General features: G+C 41.7%; 1 protein-coding gene and 1 long non-coding RNA gene across 7 annotated transcripts in view; one reads left to right on the top strand and one right to left on the bottom strand.

Annotated features, from left to right (window-relative positions):
- The window catches only part of ppfia4 (PTPRF interacting protein alpha 4), a 51,348-nt gene extending 35,424 nt beyond the window's left edge, over window positions 1-15,924 (bottom strand). For 2 of the 6 annotated variants that reach the window (XM_051413860.1, XM_051413856.1), the window contains exons 1-2: window positions 15,462-15,921; window positions 14,970-15,271 (exon numbers count right to left, since the gene is read on the bottom strand). In XM_051413860.1, coding sequence (XP_051269820.1) covers window positions 14,970-15,227 — 258 coding nt within the window. In that variant the 5' untranslated portion in view covers window positions 15,228-15,271; window positions 15,462-15,921. Of the gene's footprint in view, window positions 1-14,969; window positions 15,272-15,461 lie in introns of all 6 variants that reach the window. The other 4 variants (XM_051413857.1, XM_051413859.1, XM_051413862.1 and 1 more) reach the window with 4 other exon arrangements.
- The window catches only part of LOC127371211 (uncharacterized), a 97,032-nt gene continuing 85,434 nt past the window's right edge, over window positions 6,462-18,059 (top strand). Inside the window, exon 1 of the long non-coding RNA XR_007886371.1 lies at window positions 6,462-6,604. This is a non-coding gene — a long non-coding RNA (uncharacterized LOC127371211). The remainder of the gene's footprint in view (window positions 6,605-18,059) is intronic.

Here is an 18,059-nt window from a genome sequence, read left to right on the forward strand (position 1 = left end):
TCCTCATCTGTTTCTTCGCCCCCAGCTGTAATTTCTGTTGAGTTGTTTCTGAGCACTGGTAGTTTTTCAAACTTATAGTTCAACTCAACTCTAGGACTGCGTCTATTATTTTCACTGTAAAGTGATCTTTTTTTTAAAATGTCAGAAAATAGAGAAAAATATCCAATTTCACCATTGAGTTCAAGTTAACTCATTTAAATTGTGTGTTTTGTTCAATCAACAGTCCAAAACTCAAAGATATTCAGTTTATTATCACAGAAAACCAACAAATATTTTCATTTGATAAAAAGGAATCAGTGAACTTCTGGCATTGCCACCTAAAAAAAGCTCTGGCCAACTCTCTTTAGAATGAACACACTCAAGGATTACAGGCTTGCAATACAAATTTTGATTTAAAAGCACAGCAGTGATCGGACAAAGTAAACAGAGGATGAAACAGTCCACCCAGTATAGCTTCTTCCTGTTTGTTCTCTCCTGGTCCATCACTGCTTCCATCATCCTGTCCCAGTGAACAGGGGATTCCTCCACATAGTCCTTCAGCCAGACCCACTAACACACTGAGCCGCTCAGGTTTGGCAGCTGATTAGAAGCAGCCATGAAGGCTGAAGCTTCACATGCCAACAAAAACTCACACACATTGAACACAGAAACAAATACCCTTCAAATTGTCAAATTGAGATAACTTGCATTTAAAATGTAATTTTTCCTATGTAGCGACTTGCAGTTGGTATTCTGAGGCTCGTGCAGGTCATCTTTGTGTATGTATCATATTAATTACATGTGAGAACATTTGAGTGCATACGCAGACATGCACACAGACACACAAACATACGGAGTTGCTGACAGTTGGTGTCCCACAGGACAGAAGGTGTCAGGAAGTCAACATCCTCCCCGCCCTCTCCCTCCCCCCCGTTTCCATGGAGACTGAATTTGCAGGGCTTTAAAGAGGTGAGGAAGGGAGAGAAAACCCTGAGTCTGCACGTGAACACACCCACAAAGCATATATGGAGTCCGACTGGCCAACAGACTGCCGAGCAGAGATGTTGAGTAGGTAAAAGGACAGACAGAAGGACTGCAGGATATCGATGAATATACAGTATATGTGTGTAGATGCATGTGGGTGATTGTGGAACTCGTTGGCGTCGTTCCCTCAGGGTGAGAGGGGAACACTGGAGAGACGGACGTATATTCCGTTGGGTCAGCATTAAACAAGCTCCAACTGGATCTGTTCCCAACGGGGAGTTATGTGTAGTCTTTATGTTTGCGTGTGTACGCGTGAACGTGTGTGTGTGATAACAACGATGCACCACAAGTATGTGGGAGGGAAGGAGATGTGATTTTGCAGATGACAGGAATAAAAATATCCTGATGACGAATTTAGATGACCTTGCAGTAATAATAAATGCCCACTATTTGACATTGGAAGCAGTGACATCAGCTTTTATGCTTAGTTTGTAGCTTAAATTCATGAATGGAAATAAAGAATAAACTCTCGCTTGCAGAACTGTGGAGGCTTTCCTAAGGGTGTGTCAGTTCAAATGCTTTAAATCAGACTGGAAGGACTTGACCAGTTGTTTATGGAGGTTTGCCAATCAAGATCAAGTGCAGTTGAGTATTAATGGTTAATCTGTAACTGGCTGTAAAGATGGATGGCTTGTTAAAACAGCAGGAATATTAAAGCTAACAGATCATGGATCTGGATCAAAACAATACATTGACTCCATTACATACATGATGACTTCATTACATGATTATATCAATATTGCAACAGTCATAAAAGCAATCTAAAAGGTCTTCATTGAATATTGTATCACTCTTCTTCTCTCATTATCACTTAGCCTCGCTCTTCAATATGTTGACTTGTTTATGAGCAGGGAGGTCTATTACTGTAATTTGGCAACCATGGAAACAGTATAGAGATAGAGAACAACAGACTGCAGCCGACAATAGATTTTTTAAAAAAAGAGATAATAGGAAAGAAATATCAAATAGAAGTCTTTCACTATAAAAAGAGTAGGCTGCTGTATGGCACATGCTACAATGCACCCACTGCCCTGGCAGAAAGTCCACAGCCAATCTGGACCAATTAAAGCACAGATCTGTGGGTGCCCAAGATGCTGACATGCCAGCACTGGCTGAGAGAACGAGAGATGGAGAGAGAGGAAACGGAGGATCAGATAGGAGAAGGCAAAAATGAACAGATCACAATGACAAAAGGATGTGACTGAAACTGGAGAGGCACAGGATGGAGAGGAATATTGGAGGATGGCAGCGGAAGTGAAGAGGGGGGTGGAGAGATGGCACTGTCTGCTGCAAGCTCAGGAGCTTCTTATGACCTTTATGTAACCCAACTACAGGCACTTCCTCTCTGTCTCAGTCCATCTCACATTCACAATTGTCTTCTCTCATTCTCATTTGCAAGAGGACACATGCTTAATGGTGTCAAAATTAAAATGGCTTTCCATGGGGGCTTTTAGCAGCCTTTACTAAACTTGAGCAGAGGGGATGAACGCACGCCCACTCCTCCTCTCGTTACCACGCTATTGTACACAGTGGTTGCAATTAAAACTTTAATTTAATTTTTATGTTTCCCCTGTGAAATGTGAAAGGTGTTAGCTCACAGCTGTCACATCTACGAAGCAGGAGTGAATAGGAAAGGTGTAAATTCATTGTTTTGCCATGGTTATGCATGCAGTGCTGTTTGGCATGTAAGACTGGCTCACTTCAAAGACTACATTGAAACTGATTTACACTTTTTTAAATAGACAACTAGTAATGTCATTGTAAATTGCTAAAAGGTATAACGGAACTGGAAAATGTTTGTAGAATAATTTTAGAAATTACCTTACAGTATTATGTTTTTTTTTTGTGTTTGAGTTTTGAAAGCAAATAAAAAATCCACCACACAAATCCCATATTATAAAATGTATGATAAATTATGATATATTATGTGCAAAGCATTATATATATATATATATATATATAGGAAGTAGAAGATAAGGAAATTATATATAATAATAATATACACAAAGCTATATGTGAACCAGACTAAACTATATTTCCTTACTGAGCAAAAATAAACACTAAATATACTACTACCACTGACTGTACTGAAATGATGAAGCTTATTTGTGAACGGATTTAAACTTTCTCTACATAAGGGTGGGAATGCGTCCTAGCACTGCTTGTCTTACAGAGACTCCAAAGAAACTTTGTCTCTTTGAGCACTGTGGTGTACACTATAGTATTAAAGGCCATCTAGAAACTCAGAAGAAATCCTGTTGAAGAAGTCCTGGCAGACTCAAAGTACTGCATGTTAATAGCAAACAGACCATCAATTTTAAGTCAAACAGAATGGAGTTGACTGCAGGTGCCTAATTATAGTTATCCAGATCTAGGCCATTTCCAATTGCATATACCTCAGGCCATTTCCAATTAAATAGTCACAAGCATTTCTCAGTGCATTTGTTTATATTCTCTACTGTTAGGGTATTTACAATGAGCTTGCTTGATCTTTCAACCAAATTCAAGTCGTTTAAAAACCATCAAAGAAGAACCTGATGTGACTGACACTGAGTCAGTGTTTGTGTATTTTAAGTCTGATTGGGTGTGTGTGTGTGTAAGAGAGATAGAGTGGGTGAGAGTTAGCATGAGTAAATGAAAGGGCTATTGGAGTGTGGAATTGAGGGCAAGAAGAGACGTTGCAGGGTGTACGGCAACAGAGAGAGAGAGAGAGAGAGAGAGAGAGAGAGAGAGAGAGAGAGAGAGGAAAGCAGCTATGTGTGAATGATGTTCTTCTTGCACTGGGGCAGGCCACGTCACAGCCCCCATTATTCTAATGGAGCACCACAATGCTTGCTGACCTTCATCATCGACAGACAGAGCTGGCCACGGAGATGACAGTGAGTGTGTGTGTATCAGTTATTCATACATTACAAAATGTGGCTGCAATGCAGGCTATTAGCATTGTAATTAGATGTACTACATGGACTTTACAGCAAAATCACAAAAGAAATGTTTCCTTAGTACCACTGAAACAGTGCAATACCAAGACATATGGATGCACATGCGCGAGCGCACACACACACACGCACGAACAAGCATATCCTCATTTAGACATAATAAAATGTTCTCAGGCTACGGGAGATGTGAAGAGTGAAGATTCACCAGACCTCCCAGTTTAATGAGCTGATTTAGGTCAGTTCAATGAACACACACACTAGCTAAAGGACATATACACACATACACTTCCACTTGACATGGTATGTTAATAAACCACCTTAATTTAACAACATTAACAACATTTTGAGATCCATCCAGCTTTGCTTCATCAAGCTAACACCAAGACATGGGAAATCAATCACAAGCTGCAACCAAATAGATATTTATAATATGTACTACATATTTTTTTTAAAGAATGTTGGAGTTTGTGCCCCAATCTGATATCCCAGCAGCCGTGATCCCACCTCACGCAGTCAGGGCAAAGCTGTAAGTACAGTGAACCAGCGGAGAGATATGAAGCATTATCTGACAGAACGATAGCTAACTAATAGACCTCTCAGCACACACGCTTAAAGCCATCAGCACTGATAAGACAGAGAGTGAGGGAGCGCGAGCGAAAGAGAGTCAGAGAGAATGAGGGGAGGGGACCGAGACTTTGAAGAGAGAGAACAGATCAGTGTGTCCGTAATCTCAATATGGATATTGGATCTTCACTGAATCAACTTAAACAACAGGTTCTTGTGCTTTACGGAAAACAAGGAAACACAAAAACTAATTAAACCAAAGATGATAAAAAGAAGTGTCAGAACAAATTCACCACAAACTCAAAGAAATGGGGATAGAGCTTGTAAATGCGTGTGTATAAAACTGTGCACACACGTTTGAGTGTCTGCACCAACCCACATGTCTGTGAATGGAGCTGGAAGTAAATGAATAACAGACTGCAGCTGAGAACTGAGGCATGTTGTAGGTGGTGCTGAATAAACGGGTCTTGATTTAATACTGAGACAAGACGATCTGAGAGTTTCCTGTGGATGTAGGTGCACCAAAAATATCTTATTATTTTCTCCAGTACGTACTCATGCTCTTTAAATCAGCCTCAGATAGCGTCTATTCAGTAGTGTAAAATTGTCATCATGCGTTTATCCTCAATGTGTATTTTGGTGTCTGGCCAGCCATGTTTGGACTCTGATCATGGCTGGTCTTATTCACATCAACACATACATACATCTTTCTCTGTGGGAGACACATCTGAGTGTTCTGTGTGTGTTTATGCATATGTGCATTTGTGTGTGTGTGTGTATGTGTGTATTTGATGTATCAGCCCAGTTGGACAGTTACAATAACGGGAAGTGCTGACTCTGTCTGGGCAATTCATCACTTGAACCATTTTCTTATGCAAGAAATCAGCACCTAGAGCATCTATTTACCTGGAGTAACTAATTGAGTACTATATGAGGGAATTATCATAATCTATGTTTTAGAACCTGGGTCCCCTTTTAGTATCCCTCTGTCAATGACATGAACATTTTATGCAAACATGCCTGTCAAACAATCCACTTTAATCAAACCTATTTGGAGGAGAAAACAAAGTGAACATGAATTATTACCAAACTTCACTGCAAAGCTACCTCCTTCCCAGCACAGCCCCGGCCCTCACTTCCATGTGGTCTAGGTAAGAGCGTTAAAGCTGCACTCATCAATATTGTCATATTAACAATGAATCAAATGACTATATGTTATATGAATGGTGTCACTCATAGTGACAGACCCACAGATAATTATCATGAGACTCTGCAGTTCCTCAGCTCTACAGAGCATTTTAGAATTTTTGTTTTGTTGTTGGTTTCATAGCCCCTACTGTATCTTAGCTCCTGAGTAAAATGGAAATGATGGCAAAAAGAAAACTTCTTCTAATTTCTTCTTTATAAATCAGTTCTAACATTTTGTTTCACAATATAATAATACATCTATAGTGGAAAAATGATAGTTGACCACACTATACTCTTGAATACTGATGTTTGCTATTTAATCATGCCATTTCATAAAGGCTACTTATACAAGTATCATTAATTTTAATTATTCATTCTTTTCTATTATGGATAAATATCATTCACAGATGCACATTCAAGATTCATATCCTGAAACCAGTTCAGCACAAGTGAGTAAACACATACAGATAAACACACGTGTTCTGTTGCCTCTTCACATAACACAACATATATGCTTCATGAGAGCCATTAGCTATATAGAGCAATATTTGTCCTACCACAGTGTCCTTCTCCTAAATCCTGCATTTCACTTGCACTGCCACACTTTCTCAAATCTCTGAGCGCGTGTGTGCGGTGGTGCATGTGTGGGTGTTATTGACAGTCAGCAGCAGGGGGTGTGTGCTATGTTGTGAGACACTGACAAGCTGTATTTCATGGAGCAGATGAAGCATTTTGAAGTTCTTTAAATCCCTTTAAGGGTCCAGCCGGGGACTTAGCTTCTGATGCCGCCTCTGCTGCTGCTGCTTAAGTCTCTTGCTGGGGTCTAGAAGATGTAGCCCCCCTATTAGGTGTGTGTGTGTGTGTGTGTGTGTGTTGTGTGTGTGAGAGAGGTGTGTGTGTGTGTGTGTGTGTGTGTGTGTGTGTGTGTGTGTGTGTGTGTGAGAGTGTGTTTTTGGAAAAGGGGCTATGTATTGTCTTGTTTTTCTTCTGTTTCTTTGCACATGTGGGTGATTTTACAATTTCAATTAGAATGCATACCCTTGATGTACCCTCCCATACTTTTCTGAAACACACACACTCTAGCTATCCCCCCCCCACAATGATGCCTTATCTTGTATTCTGAGGGAGTTGCAGGAGGTAAAGGGAACTGACAGAGTTCCAATAGTGTAGTTGTTATACATTGGGAGGGCCGCTGTGGGCTTACCTTCTGGCTGGAAAACCTCCTCCTCCTCTTTCTCATTCTGTCCTTCCCTGCCTCCCTCTGTCATTACTCTTGCCTTCCCCTCTGGTGGTCCTGCAACTCCAGTCACTCCGCTCTTATTACCAGGCAGAGAGAACTGGCACACACACATACACACTGACTGTTCGTTCTTCCCATTACCAGAGCATGTCCCTCGCTGCTGGGGAGCGTCAGGTACACTTGATTCTGTTTTTTTCCCTGACTTACTATTTTTCTGTCTCTCTTTGCTAAATCTTGCTCTATGTATCGGCCTCTCTTTCCACCTCCTCCTTTTCTTTTCCTCACTCTCCTTCTCTCTCCCAGGCAGCCAGGGGGACAAATTGGCGCCCGGCTGAGCTAAATGTGCCTGGTGCTGAGAGCCAGATGGTACTGGCAGAGGGATGGAGGGAGCGAAGGATGAATGCTACTGAGAGATGGAGCGCTGAAGCCGTGGTGTGGCAGGGCAGCGTGGGGGAGCTAGCTTTCGCACACTAATAATCTATTAGTGCTCAGGGGCCCGAAAGCTGTGCACAAGACCTTGCCAGGGGCCAGTCTGACCCGGTCAGAGCTTTTTGGTGAATCAAGACTGGACAACATACTTAACAACATACATACACATACACAGAAAAGGGTGGATTGTAGAGTGAACTACTGAGGAGGGGAGGAAAAGAGACTGACAGATGATTTGAAGCTGTCATGATGCGGCAGGAGGAGAGGAAAGGATAAGAACAAGACACAGACAGAGAGAGAGGTGTGATGTCAGTCAGCTGCTGGGAGGTAGATATGTTGTTAATTAGACTCACTTCTCACTTCTTCTGGGGTTACTTGAGTTTGTCTCTTCCTCTCTCTCACAGGAAATTAAGGATCTGACCACGACTATGAGCAGAAGCTTTCTGACTGGTCTATTAAAACAGTAGGTAAGTTAAGGTATTAGATTTAAAGGATTAATTTATTACAACATTGAACTTATTTTTGTAGTGTAGGCCTTCATTTCAGTACTAAAACTTTGTACTAGCCAAGTCAATTTCTGAAATCTGGGAACGCCACACATGTTTAAAATCCAATGCCCAGGTTCAAGTTTGGCCTAACATACAGCACTTGCTGTAGTTGTACGCCTACACAGTTTTCCCATCAAATCAGGGATTCTTATCAATTTCAGATGCAGTAGCTTAAAGTTTTTAGGGGTGAACCTGAATACGCTGTAACCATTCAGCTACCAAGACGCTTAAAAATAAATTTCTTTGGATAATAAACTTTTGGCTTGTTTCCAACCTGTTCTGGTCATGTGACTGCCCGTCTGAGTTGTTTTTTAGCAATGTTGCCACATCTTGGTGAGTACAATGTTATCATAACCAAAATAAATGATGGCCAAAGCTATGAAATAAGACCCATGCTATGTTTAAGTCTAAACCCTGAGGTGAACAAGTTTAGTTTGGAAATGGCTGGGTTGCCCTCTTGGCCTAGGGGCTTAAAGGTCCAGTGTGTAACATTTAGGAGGATCTGTTGTAAGAAATGGAATATAATATTCATATGGTATGTTTTCATAAGTGTATAATCACCTGAATATGGGAATTTCTTTAGAACAAGCCGCTTTTGTCAAAAACAGTTACAGTGGTTGAGTCCATAAGAACACTGCCCGCTCTCTTTCTTTTACTCTCATAGTCTCTCTCTGACGCTCTCTCTCTCTTTTCTCACAGGGTTTCTTGGTGACATTCAGCTGCTCACTTCATGCTCCACTTTCCTCCACATCAACCCAAATTCCAGTATTTGGTTCTTACATAACACATAGCACAAGATTTGGACTCCAGTAGCAGACCAATGAGATGTGGTAATTTCACCCAGTCTCCTCAATATTCTCCTATTGTGGTGCACAAAGTTGCCTCAGCCATCCATGCATAAGCAAAACTAGCCGCGGGCATGCTTGCCTGCACACATACAAACACGCAGACTCACAACAACATGTCGACGGCGCATGCTGACATTTAAGGAAACACAGGTGCGCGTGTGTGTGTTATTGTTTGTTTGTGGATGGGTGCAGATCCGAGTAATAGTGCCTTGCTGAATGTGTGTGTGTCATGATAATCTCAGGCCATCTTCAAACACAGTGCAGGGGGACCTTGGAGCTCTTCTTCCTTCCTCTGCAGTGTAAGGTCTATTAGCTTTGACATGCACTCCCTCTCACACTGTACCTGTAAGCAAAACACACCTCTAGTACAGTAACTAAGATGGCTGAGTACCAAGCCTGCAAGGCTCACTTCTGCTGGCCTTGGTTCAAGTAGTGTGAAATACCCTGCTCTCTACTGGCCGACCAAACTATTACCATCTAATTAGAATGGGGATATTAAGCTTGTATATTGGTATTCATTCTGTTAATCTGTTGACCACTTTCTCAATTAATCGATTAGTTGTTTGGTCCATAAAATGTTCAGTGTTTCCATAAAGCCAAAGGTGACGTCCTCAAATGTCTTGTTTTGTCAACCCAAAGATATTCCGTTTACTGCCACTGAGGCCAGGAAATATTCACTATTGAGAAGCTGAAATCAGAGAATTTTGGCCAATCTTTCTGAAAAAAATTACTCAAAACAACTAACTGATTATGAAACTAGCTGCTGATAACTAATCGATTCATCGACAAATCATTGCATTTGCAATTTTTTGCAATTGCATATTTTTAGGCTGATATCTTCATGGATTGAATAAGCTGTATTCCTCATAGCAGGAATCACAATAGGGATGCTGCAGCATACTGACACACGCTGGGGTACACTTGTACCTCACTGCAGCGAGGTGAGAAATTAAACCACTGTATGTCAGCAAAAACAAGATTTTCAGCTGCTGTTGAATTTATCTGTAATGCTGGCTAAACAGGGACTGCCTTAATAAAATACCGTCTAAAACAACCACATCAAAGAATAAGTATAGATGAGTATGAATTTGAGCATGCATTCAATGAGTTGTGTGACAGTTGACAGTAGTTGATGAGCACTGGGTAATGCCTAGCTTCAGGTATGAGGTATGACTTAAAATGCATGTGTCTCAATGAAGAACTACAGTAATTAATCTCTTTCACTAACTTTCACCCTCAACCAAATCTCCATTCAGACCAAATGAGGAAATAACCTTTGCCTGACTGTTGCCATATAAACACAGGCTGCTTGGTAGAGCTTTAAACAGAGAGCAATTTGTGTCACCTTCCCTCCCTTATAGACTGTGTTGTGCTGAGGGCTAAGGTCAGCGGCACGAGTAGGAGGGGACGAGATCTGTCTGAGGGACCAGATAATGGACTACTGGGTTATTGATGAGTTAGATAAACAGACAGTGTGAAAGAAAGAGAGAAAGAGGTCATAGATAGGAGAAACAATCTAGGGAGGAATGAAGAAGAAAAAAAAAGATACAAGGAAACCAACCTACAAACAAACTAGTGTCACATTGAGATTTTGGAGAAGATGCACCAACCTGGAGACATTGATACCTGAGACAGGAAGGACGGAGAGGGACGCTCAGACATATAAACACAGAGGCGTATGTCACACATGCTTCTTCATAGAGGCTCAGTGAATGTTTATGACCAAGCTTGCGTGTGTGAATTTGAGTTTTATGTGTCTGTAAAACAACAATTGCTGCTCAAAGGACAGGTCAGTGTTATGTGTGAGCTTGAGTAAACCACACAACATGCAAAAGGTTGTGTGTTTGTGTGTAGCTGTGTTTCAGTTTATACAGAGGGGTTAGAATTTAGAACAAGAGACAGTTGTTGTTTTGGAAGGGCAGTGAGGTGTGTGTGTGTGTGTGTGTGTGTGTGTGTGTAGTGTGTGTGTGCGTGTGTGTCTGTGTGTGTGTATGTGTGTGTGTGTGTGTGTGTGTGTGTGTGTGTGTGTGTGTGTGTGTGTGTGTGTGTGTGCGTGTGTGTCTTCACTCTGTGTGTTTGTATGCTGGCAAAAATAGCCAGTGTTGTATCTGACTGGAACAGGTGTCCAAACATTACAACACACATTCACCCACCATCAAACACACCATGAAACTCACATCTCATCATAAAGGAACACACCCCTTTGAAAAATGGAGGATTATAGGCTATTGATATGCTGTTGTCTCACAGAGAAAATTAAATATCAAATAGTTCAGTGTTTTGAGTGGAGGTCTCTGACCGGAGTAATGGAAGCTGCTGGTGAACTACCCCAACTACCTTTGTGTCATCCTGTCACTATACAGGAGAAAAATACATAAACACAAACATTATTTAACCTCTATATGGAAGTAGCAGATGTTGATCTTGATTTTAGGCCCTGGTATAGATCAAGTTTCAAAGATGCTCAATTGTACAATGTCCATTAAGCAACTTAACAGTGACATCCTTCCTACATGGTGAACATTCACATCTTAGAATACCCCACATCTTTAGTTTGCAACGCAGGCTTTCCCTGAAAGACATGAGATGAGCAGATAATGAGATAACCCTGATGACATCACTTGGGTTCAGACTTTGGAAAGGTCTCCTTAGAGCCACAAAATACATCATACAACAAAGTGAGTACTCTTCTGGGAAAAGTCATCTTAACAAGTAAAACTGGTGGGGTTCCCCCCTTAGGAACAGTTCAACATTTTGGGAAAGGCTCATTATTTTTTTCTGAAGATGACTGAAACCAATCTCATGTCTGTGTGTAGTATGGACCTAGCACTGGGACGCAGTTCGCCTAGCTTAGCATAAAGAAGCAGAGGGAAACCTGGCCCTGTCCACTGTTAAACGATACAGCGGCAGTTCTTAAAATCAACATGTATAACACATTGTAGCTCATTTGTCCTGACAGACACGTAAAAATGAGAATTATAGTTTTAAAGGACGTTTTTTTTTGCTCCAAACAATCATAGGAGACTAAATTGTTGTTCATCAAACATAGTTCGTAGTAATACAAATACTAATCACTAGATTAACATAACTGATATTATTATTTGCATACATTTAAATGCAACAGACATAGAGCTAGGCTAACTGCCTCCTGGTTCCAACTCCATACTCCATACAGACAGAGTGGTAAAACAGGGTGGCAGTGTAAAGCACATAAGCTTATTTCCCCAAATGTTTAACTATTTTTTTAAAACAATTTTTTAAAATCTGTCTCTTGCCAGAGTAACTCTTTAACAATGGTACCTTTCCAAGTCATTGTACAACACTTAATAATAGAATATGGAGATAATATAGATATATATTACAAAGAATATACTGATGGAAGAAGAACAGTGACCTGCTTTATTTGACACACAGTGTTCACCCACTGTCTGCTCTCTCTCTCTGCGTTAAACACATATGTGCACGCGCTCGCTTCACAACACATTACATTTGACAGTGTCGGAACAGTTTTTCTCCCACTGAAGAGGAACAGGCATTATGTGTGTGCATGTGTGCAAGCATACATGCGTGGGTCTGTGTGTGTTTAAAACCTAATTTGTGTATGGGCAAACCCATCTCTGAGGGCTGTATTAAAGGCATTTTGCACTGTAATGGGCTGACATGTTAATCTCAAACTCTATTCTCTGCAGCTAATGAACATATCCATCCTGGTCTCTGGATGTGCGTGTGTGTGTGTGTGTGTGTGTGTGTGTGGTAAAATGGCAACATTGTTCCATTTTTATGATGCTGCTGAGGCAAACATAAATTTGAACACTGATGCCAAGGTGATGTAGGTCTATGCATTTTTAACAATGACGACATTGAAGAACACTGAATTTTGAATCACTCACACACTTTGTTTGTGTGTGTATATGTGGAGGAGAGACATAGATCTGACAGTTCTGGGTCAGACCAGTCCCATGGAGTCAGGAAACCTACAGAAGACACAGCAAAACACAAATATGCGCACACAGACACACACATGCACGCACACACCTGGTGGGTGAAGATGACAAATGTTTGTTAGGCAAAAGGAAATAGAAGAGTGGTTGGATTTGGGCGAAAAAAAGGCTGTCCTGCTGTGCCAACACTCATACATCAGTCTACACCTCAGGAGCAGAGAGAACTGAACACACACAGAGAAAAAATTACACATAACCGACAACACACAGTAGACACTGCTGACTGGAGGGCTACACAGGAAAGGCGGCAAGAGCAAACGGAGCCGTGATAGTGTATTGTAGTTGAGGGCATAAACACACCACGCTATGGTCATGTTGAGCGCAGCCACGAATCAGCCTAATTACCACTGACACGTATAGGGTGGTGAGGTCGGCAGCATCGCCGGCATTGCTCTAATGTATTCATCACACCCAAACTTGAGATATCAGATACAGTATGTTATTTTTTCCACACTTCCCCCTCATCATTACAAGGCGCAATTTCCACTGACGCATCAGGACCACACTATCCTCATTCTTCAGTTGAGCTAAGAAAAGCTGTGCAGAAATCAATTCCAACTGAAGATTTTTCTCATTTCTCAGTATTACTTCACTACTGTACTGTCCGTTGCATCATCTCTCCACTCTGTGGCTGGTGTGGAAATGACCACTGCTGTGTTTGCTATGTGTGTGTGCATGAGTGTGTGTAGTGTTTTGCAAGAGAGAAAGAGAGAGAGAGCAGGAGACAGCTTATGCATGTGCGTGCCCGTCATAATGTCTGCATAATGTCCCCAAGGTCTATGACTGTATAACTAATACTTGTATTATTGCTAGAATAAAACATTACGCTGAACCAAGCAGGATTAGAAAACAAGCATGACAGCCTCTTCCCACTCTCTCTCCTCTCTCTCTCTCTCTCTCTCTCTCTCTCCCCCTGACACACATACACACACACAAACACAGACATGTATGCATGTGTGGAAGCAAGCAGCCGAGGGCCATGTACACTAGCAAGCGGCCATGTTTCTTTCACAAGAGGCTGCAGTGAGGCTGTCATCGTCAGCATGGTTCTCTCTCTCTCTCTCCCTCTCTTTCTCCACACACACACACACACACACACACACACACACACACACACACACACCGTACAGTGACATCATGCCACGCATTTAGACCAGAGGGTCAGAGGGTAACACAGCTTTATGTGCTGAGGCTTCATTGTCGTCATGCTCAGTGACTGCAACAGCCCTTATTCAGCTCTCTTTCTCTCAAATGCACTCACTTTCCCAGTTTACTATCAGCTCCTTTTGCTCACATTACCACTAACAGGCAGGTCACTGCATACAAAGGTGACACTCTTTCAGTTCAGGTAATGATAGATGGGCCCTGCCCTCCTCTCTGACCAGCAGGGCTCTCAACATCTGGCCCAGACCCCTGCAATCCGTCAACATTCTTCTAGTGAGTAAACCCCCCCCCGCCCCCATCTACCTCCTATCCACCTTTCAACCTACTAAACATTTAGATCCTCCTTTCTGGCATGCTGCCACTTATGAGCTTTTGAAGTGCTATGTGCACATATATGCCCATCATCTTCACAGTTATTCTTGTGGTGATATCCTGGGACATGCAGGAGTGTTAGAGGGGGTCCCCAGCAAAGGTGTACACGTAGGAAATCCAAGCTTATTACAGAAATACTGCTCCGGCCTCCTCCTTGTAAATTAAATACTTTTACTGGTTTAGCTCTTCAGATTTCTTGCCATGTTTCAACCCACTTGTACTGTTATCCAGAAAAAAACAAGGAATAGTGTCATTTGAAACGATTATGCAACATACAGTATGAGCACAAAACTGAAAATGATGAAGGTCTTAAAATGTGATTTTGACAAAGGGACCCCTTCAAGACCTGCAGGGTCCCCCTTAATGCTCATTTGAGGCTATCTGGTGCATATTCCCAGTCAAATTCTAAATTACATTTGCACAAACCAGATGATACACAGTAAGGCTGGAGCTGTGCGTCCATGAGTTCTGGGGCCCAGCAGGTACCCACTCACCCCAGTAGGTAATCCAGCCAGAGCACCAGATGTTTAATGAGCTATTATCTCCTCACACAGGTCAGTGTAGACCTAGACTACCTTACTACAACCAATTATGCACGTTACCCATCACCCTCCACACCACAATCCCCCCTCTGCCCCCACCCCGTTCCTCACCTGAGGCAGCGCGGCGTTGATCTGCCGCTGGAGCACGTCCCTCTCGTGCAGCGCCCCCTGCAGTTTAGTCTGAGACTGAATGAGGGTCTCCTGAGTCTCCCTGAGGGACTCCAGCAGCTTGTCCCTCTCGTCCAGCATGTTGACCATCAGCTGCTCGAAGTTGGCCTCCTGGTCCGAGCCGTTCGGGACGCCGCCGGTACCTCTGGGAGGACCGGCCGAGTCTCCCTCGCTGATGGTCGGCATCACCTCGCACATCATCTTCCCCTGCTCTGTGGTCTCGGCAACGCTATAGGACAGTGTCGCTGTCGGGATTCAGAGGGGGGATATGCGGGTTACAAGCCCGATAAACAGACTTACAATAACTGATAAGAGGGCCTATTAACGCCCCGTAGGAACGGACAAGCCTATGCAACCCGGGGTACGCGCCTTATTCCCATTGCATTACATTTATCTTGCATCAAACGTGCATCCTTAAGCTTTCTACCACCTTACCTAATCAGAGTGACTGAAATGCTGAGATGATGGTTGACCTTTCATCCATATTAACCGGCGTTTTTTCACCCCGTGAGCAGATCCGCCCTGCCCGGCGCGCCATGCACTCACATGTAGAAATCCCGGCGTGATGTGATTGACAGCTCAGAGATAGACGGGTGTGTTTGGAGGGGTGGTGCCCGCGAGCACGACGGAGATCATAGTACCATGGCAGGAAAATAAAAAAAACAGAAAAATATCCGGGAGGACACGTTTTATCTGCGTCCTTAGTCTTGGGGACAGCGAGAGCGAGTCTTATCTGCATCCGCCTTCTCCGCTTCCATCTCTCCACACCGCCACCGAACCGACGCTCACTCCTCCTCCCACACACACAGTCGCTCAGTCACACACACACACACACACACACACACACACACAGGGAATCTGCAGTTGTCACTACCAGGCTGCTCTGGAAATAAGGGACCAACTCCCAGCGTTCAGCCTATAAGCGTTGCACCACATGCATGACTGGAATTAGCTGGACGGTCATTAATGTCATTGCATAATCTCTCAACTCTACACAAAGTATCATGTTTCTACAGTTCGCACAGACTTGACCCTTGATTGGTAAAATGCAATTAACTTTTCACATCAGCACCACTAAGCTCGACTATGATCTGACAGCTCCTGAGACATGCGCGTTCTGGCGGCTTCAGCTTACCCGAGCCACAGAGGCGGGTTGTGCACTGAGAGTGCGCAGCGCACCCTGCAGGATCTGTGCTAGAGCCCTAAGATTGTAAATGTTAGTAATATCAGAAAGAAACAGCTTCTCGCGCCATGTTTTATTCTGAGTGACTAACTCACTTAACTGGGTGGTGGCCCTGAAGTTTACACTTGTTGTATGTATTACATTCTTTGGGACTTTGTGCTGATCATCAAATAATGTGCTACAGTTCTGACAATTAACTGCTTACCAGTGGTGGAATGTAACTGAGTCCATTTACTCTTGGGTATTTCCATGTTATGTAAAATTCTACTTCACCATTGTACCTGTATTGTAGTTTTTCCTCCACTACATTTGTCTGAGAGCTTAGTAACTATAGTTACTCTACCTTTACGGTCCGTGTATGTTTTGGTCATTGGATTTTCCTTTCAGAAACGGGTATTAAAAAACAGAAAACGAGTGGTTATTTGATTTTCGTTTTAAAATATAAAATACACGGACCCTTTACAAATGTTCATACCCTTCATGTCCAGTGAAAACCACGTATCTTCAATATTCTTTTATTTGAATGTTAAGTGTTCCTTTTTTGAAAACCCTCTTGGATTAGCTGGTAAAATGCATGATGACAAAGCTGAAAACAGGGTGGATTTTCTGAGTTCAGAATATGATGCATTACTGTAGATTCGACTCCCCAAGAGTAAAGTAGTTACAATTCCAACAACCTTAAACATCTACAGCTGTAAAATACAACATACAAATGTATCCAGCCGTACTAATAAACCAAAAACATATAGGCCTAGTTAAAGTCTGACAGGGGCCATTTTTCTGCAGAATGAGTAGGACTTTTGATACTTTAAGAACATTTTACTGATACTTACTTTTACTTAAGTGAGGCTTTCACTCATAGTGGAGTATTCCTACAGTTAGCTCACGGTTGATGTTTTGAAAGTTAACTGTGAACTGTTTAAAAAAAAAAAGAACAGTGAAATTGAGAATGATAAATCTCAGTTCAGTGAAAAAAAAAAATATTATTAGCCTACATAGAAAGTAGTGACTGAGCACAGTTCTACAGGGGTTTGGCTGTTTTAAAAGAAAAAGTGGATGTCATTAAGTTAAGGGTTGTGAAAATGTGATAAAACAGTTTAATTCATTAAATCCATAAAAAAATAAAGTTGATACAAATTGTTATGGAAAGATGGAGGGAATTACTTACTTAGGGAAATTAAATGGATAACTGGGTAATGTGTTTTATTTCTTTATATTTCATGATCCAGTTATTATCATAATTATTAAATAGGTCTAAATCCTTCAAATAATAAATATCAGATCTTTTCATATCACACAGTCAAATTTCTTTTATATGTAGGCTACATAGGCTACTTGGCCAATCATGTATTCATGTCCTCAGTATGTGCCAGTATATCTGGTTTCATTGAAAAAAAATAAATCGGTGTATATGACCTTTGTTATTTTAAATACACGTAACTCGAGATATATGCATGTAGACATTCACTTAAATATGTCTCACGTCGAAGGTTTAGGTACAGAAGGCTTTTTGTCGCCACCTAGTGGCTGAATCTGATTTGATACTATTCATTTGAATCTGCAAAGTAACTTGTAACTAAATACCAAATAACTGTAGTGAAATAAAAAGTACAATGTTTTCCTTTGACTTGTACCTCAAAATTGTACTTAAGTACAGTGCATTAATAAATATACTGATTTACTTTCCACCACTGACTCCAATAAGGAAACAACAGTAGCTGCTAAGAGAACACATATACTGATATGAACAGGACAAACTTTAAATAGAAGGATAAAGGCTGAGTATCTAACCCCTATCTTAACTGTTGCTATCACATCACCAGACCATTTTTATTTGTTTTTTTGTTTTT

Source organism: Dicentrarchus labrax, unplaced genomic scaffold (assembly GCF_905237075.1).
Source record: "Dicentrarchus labrax unplaced genomic scaffold, dlabrax2021, whole genome shotgun sequence".
Lineage (NCBI taxonomy): Eukaryota > Metazoa > Chordata > Actinopteri > Moronidae > Dicentrarchus > Dicentrarchus labrax.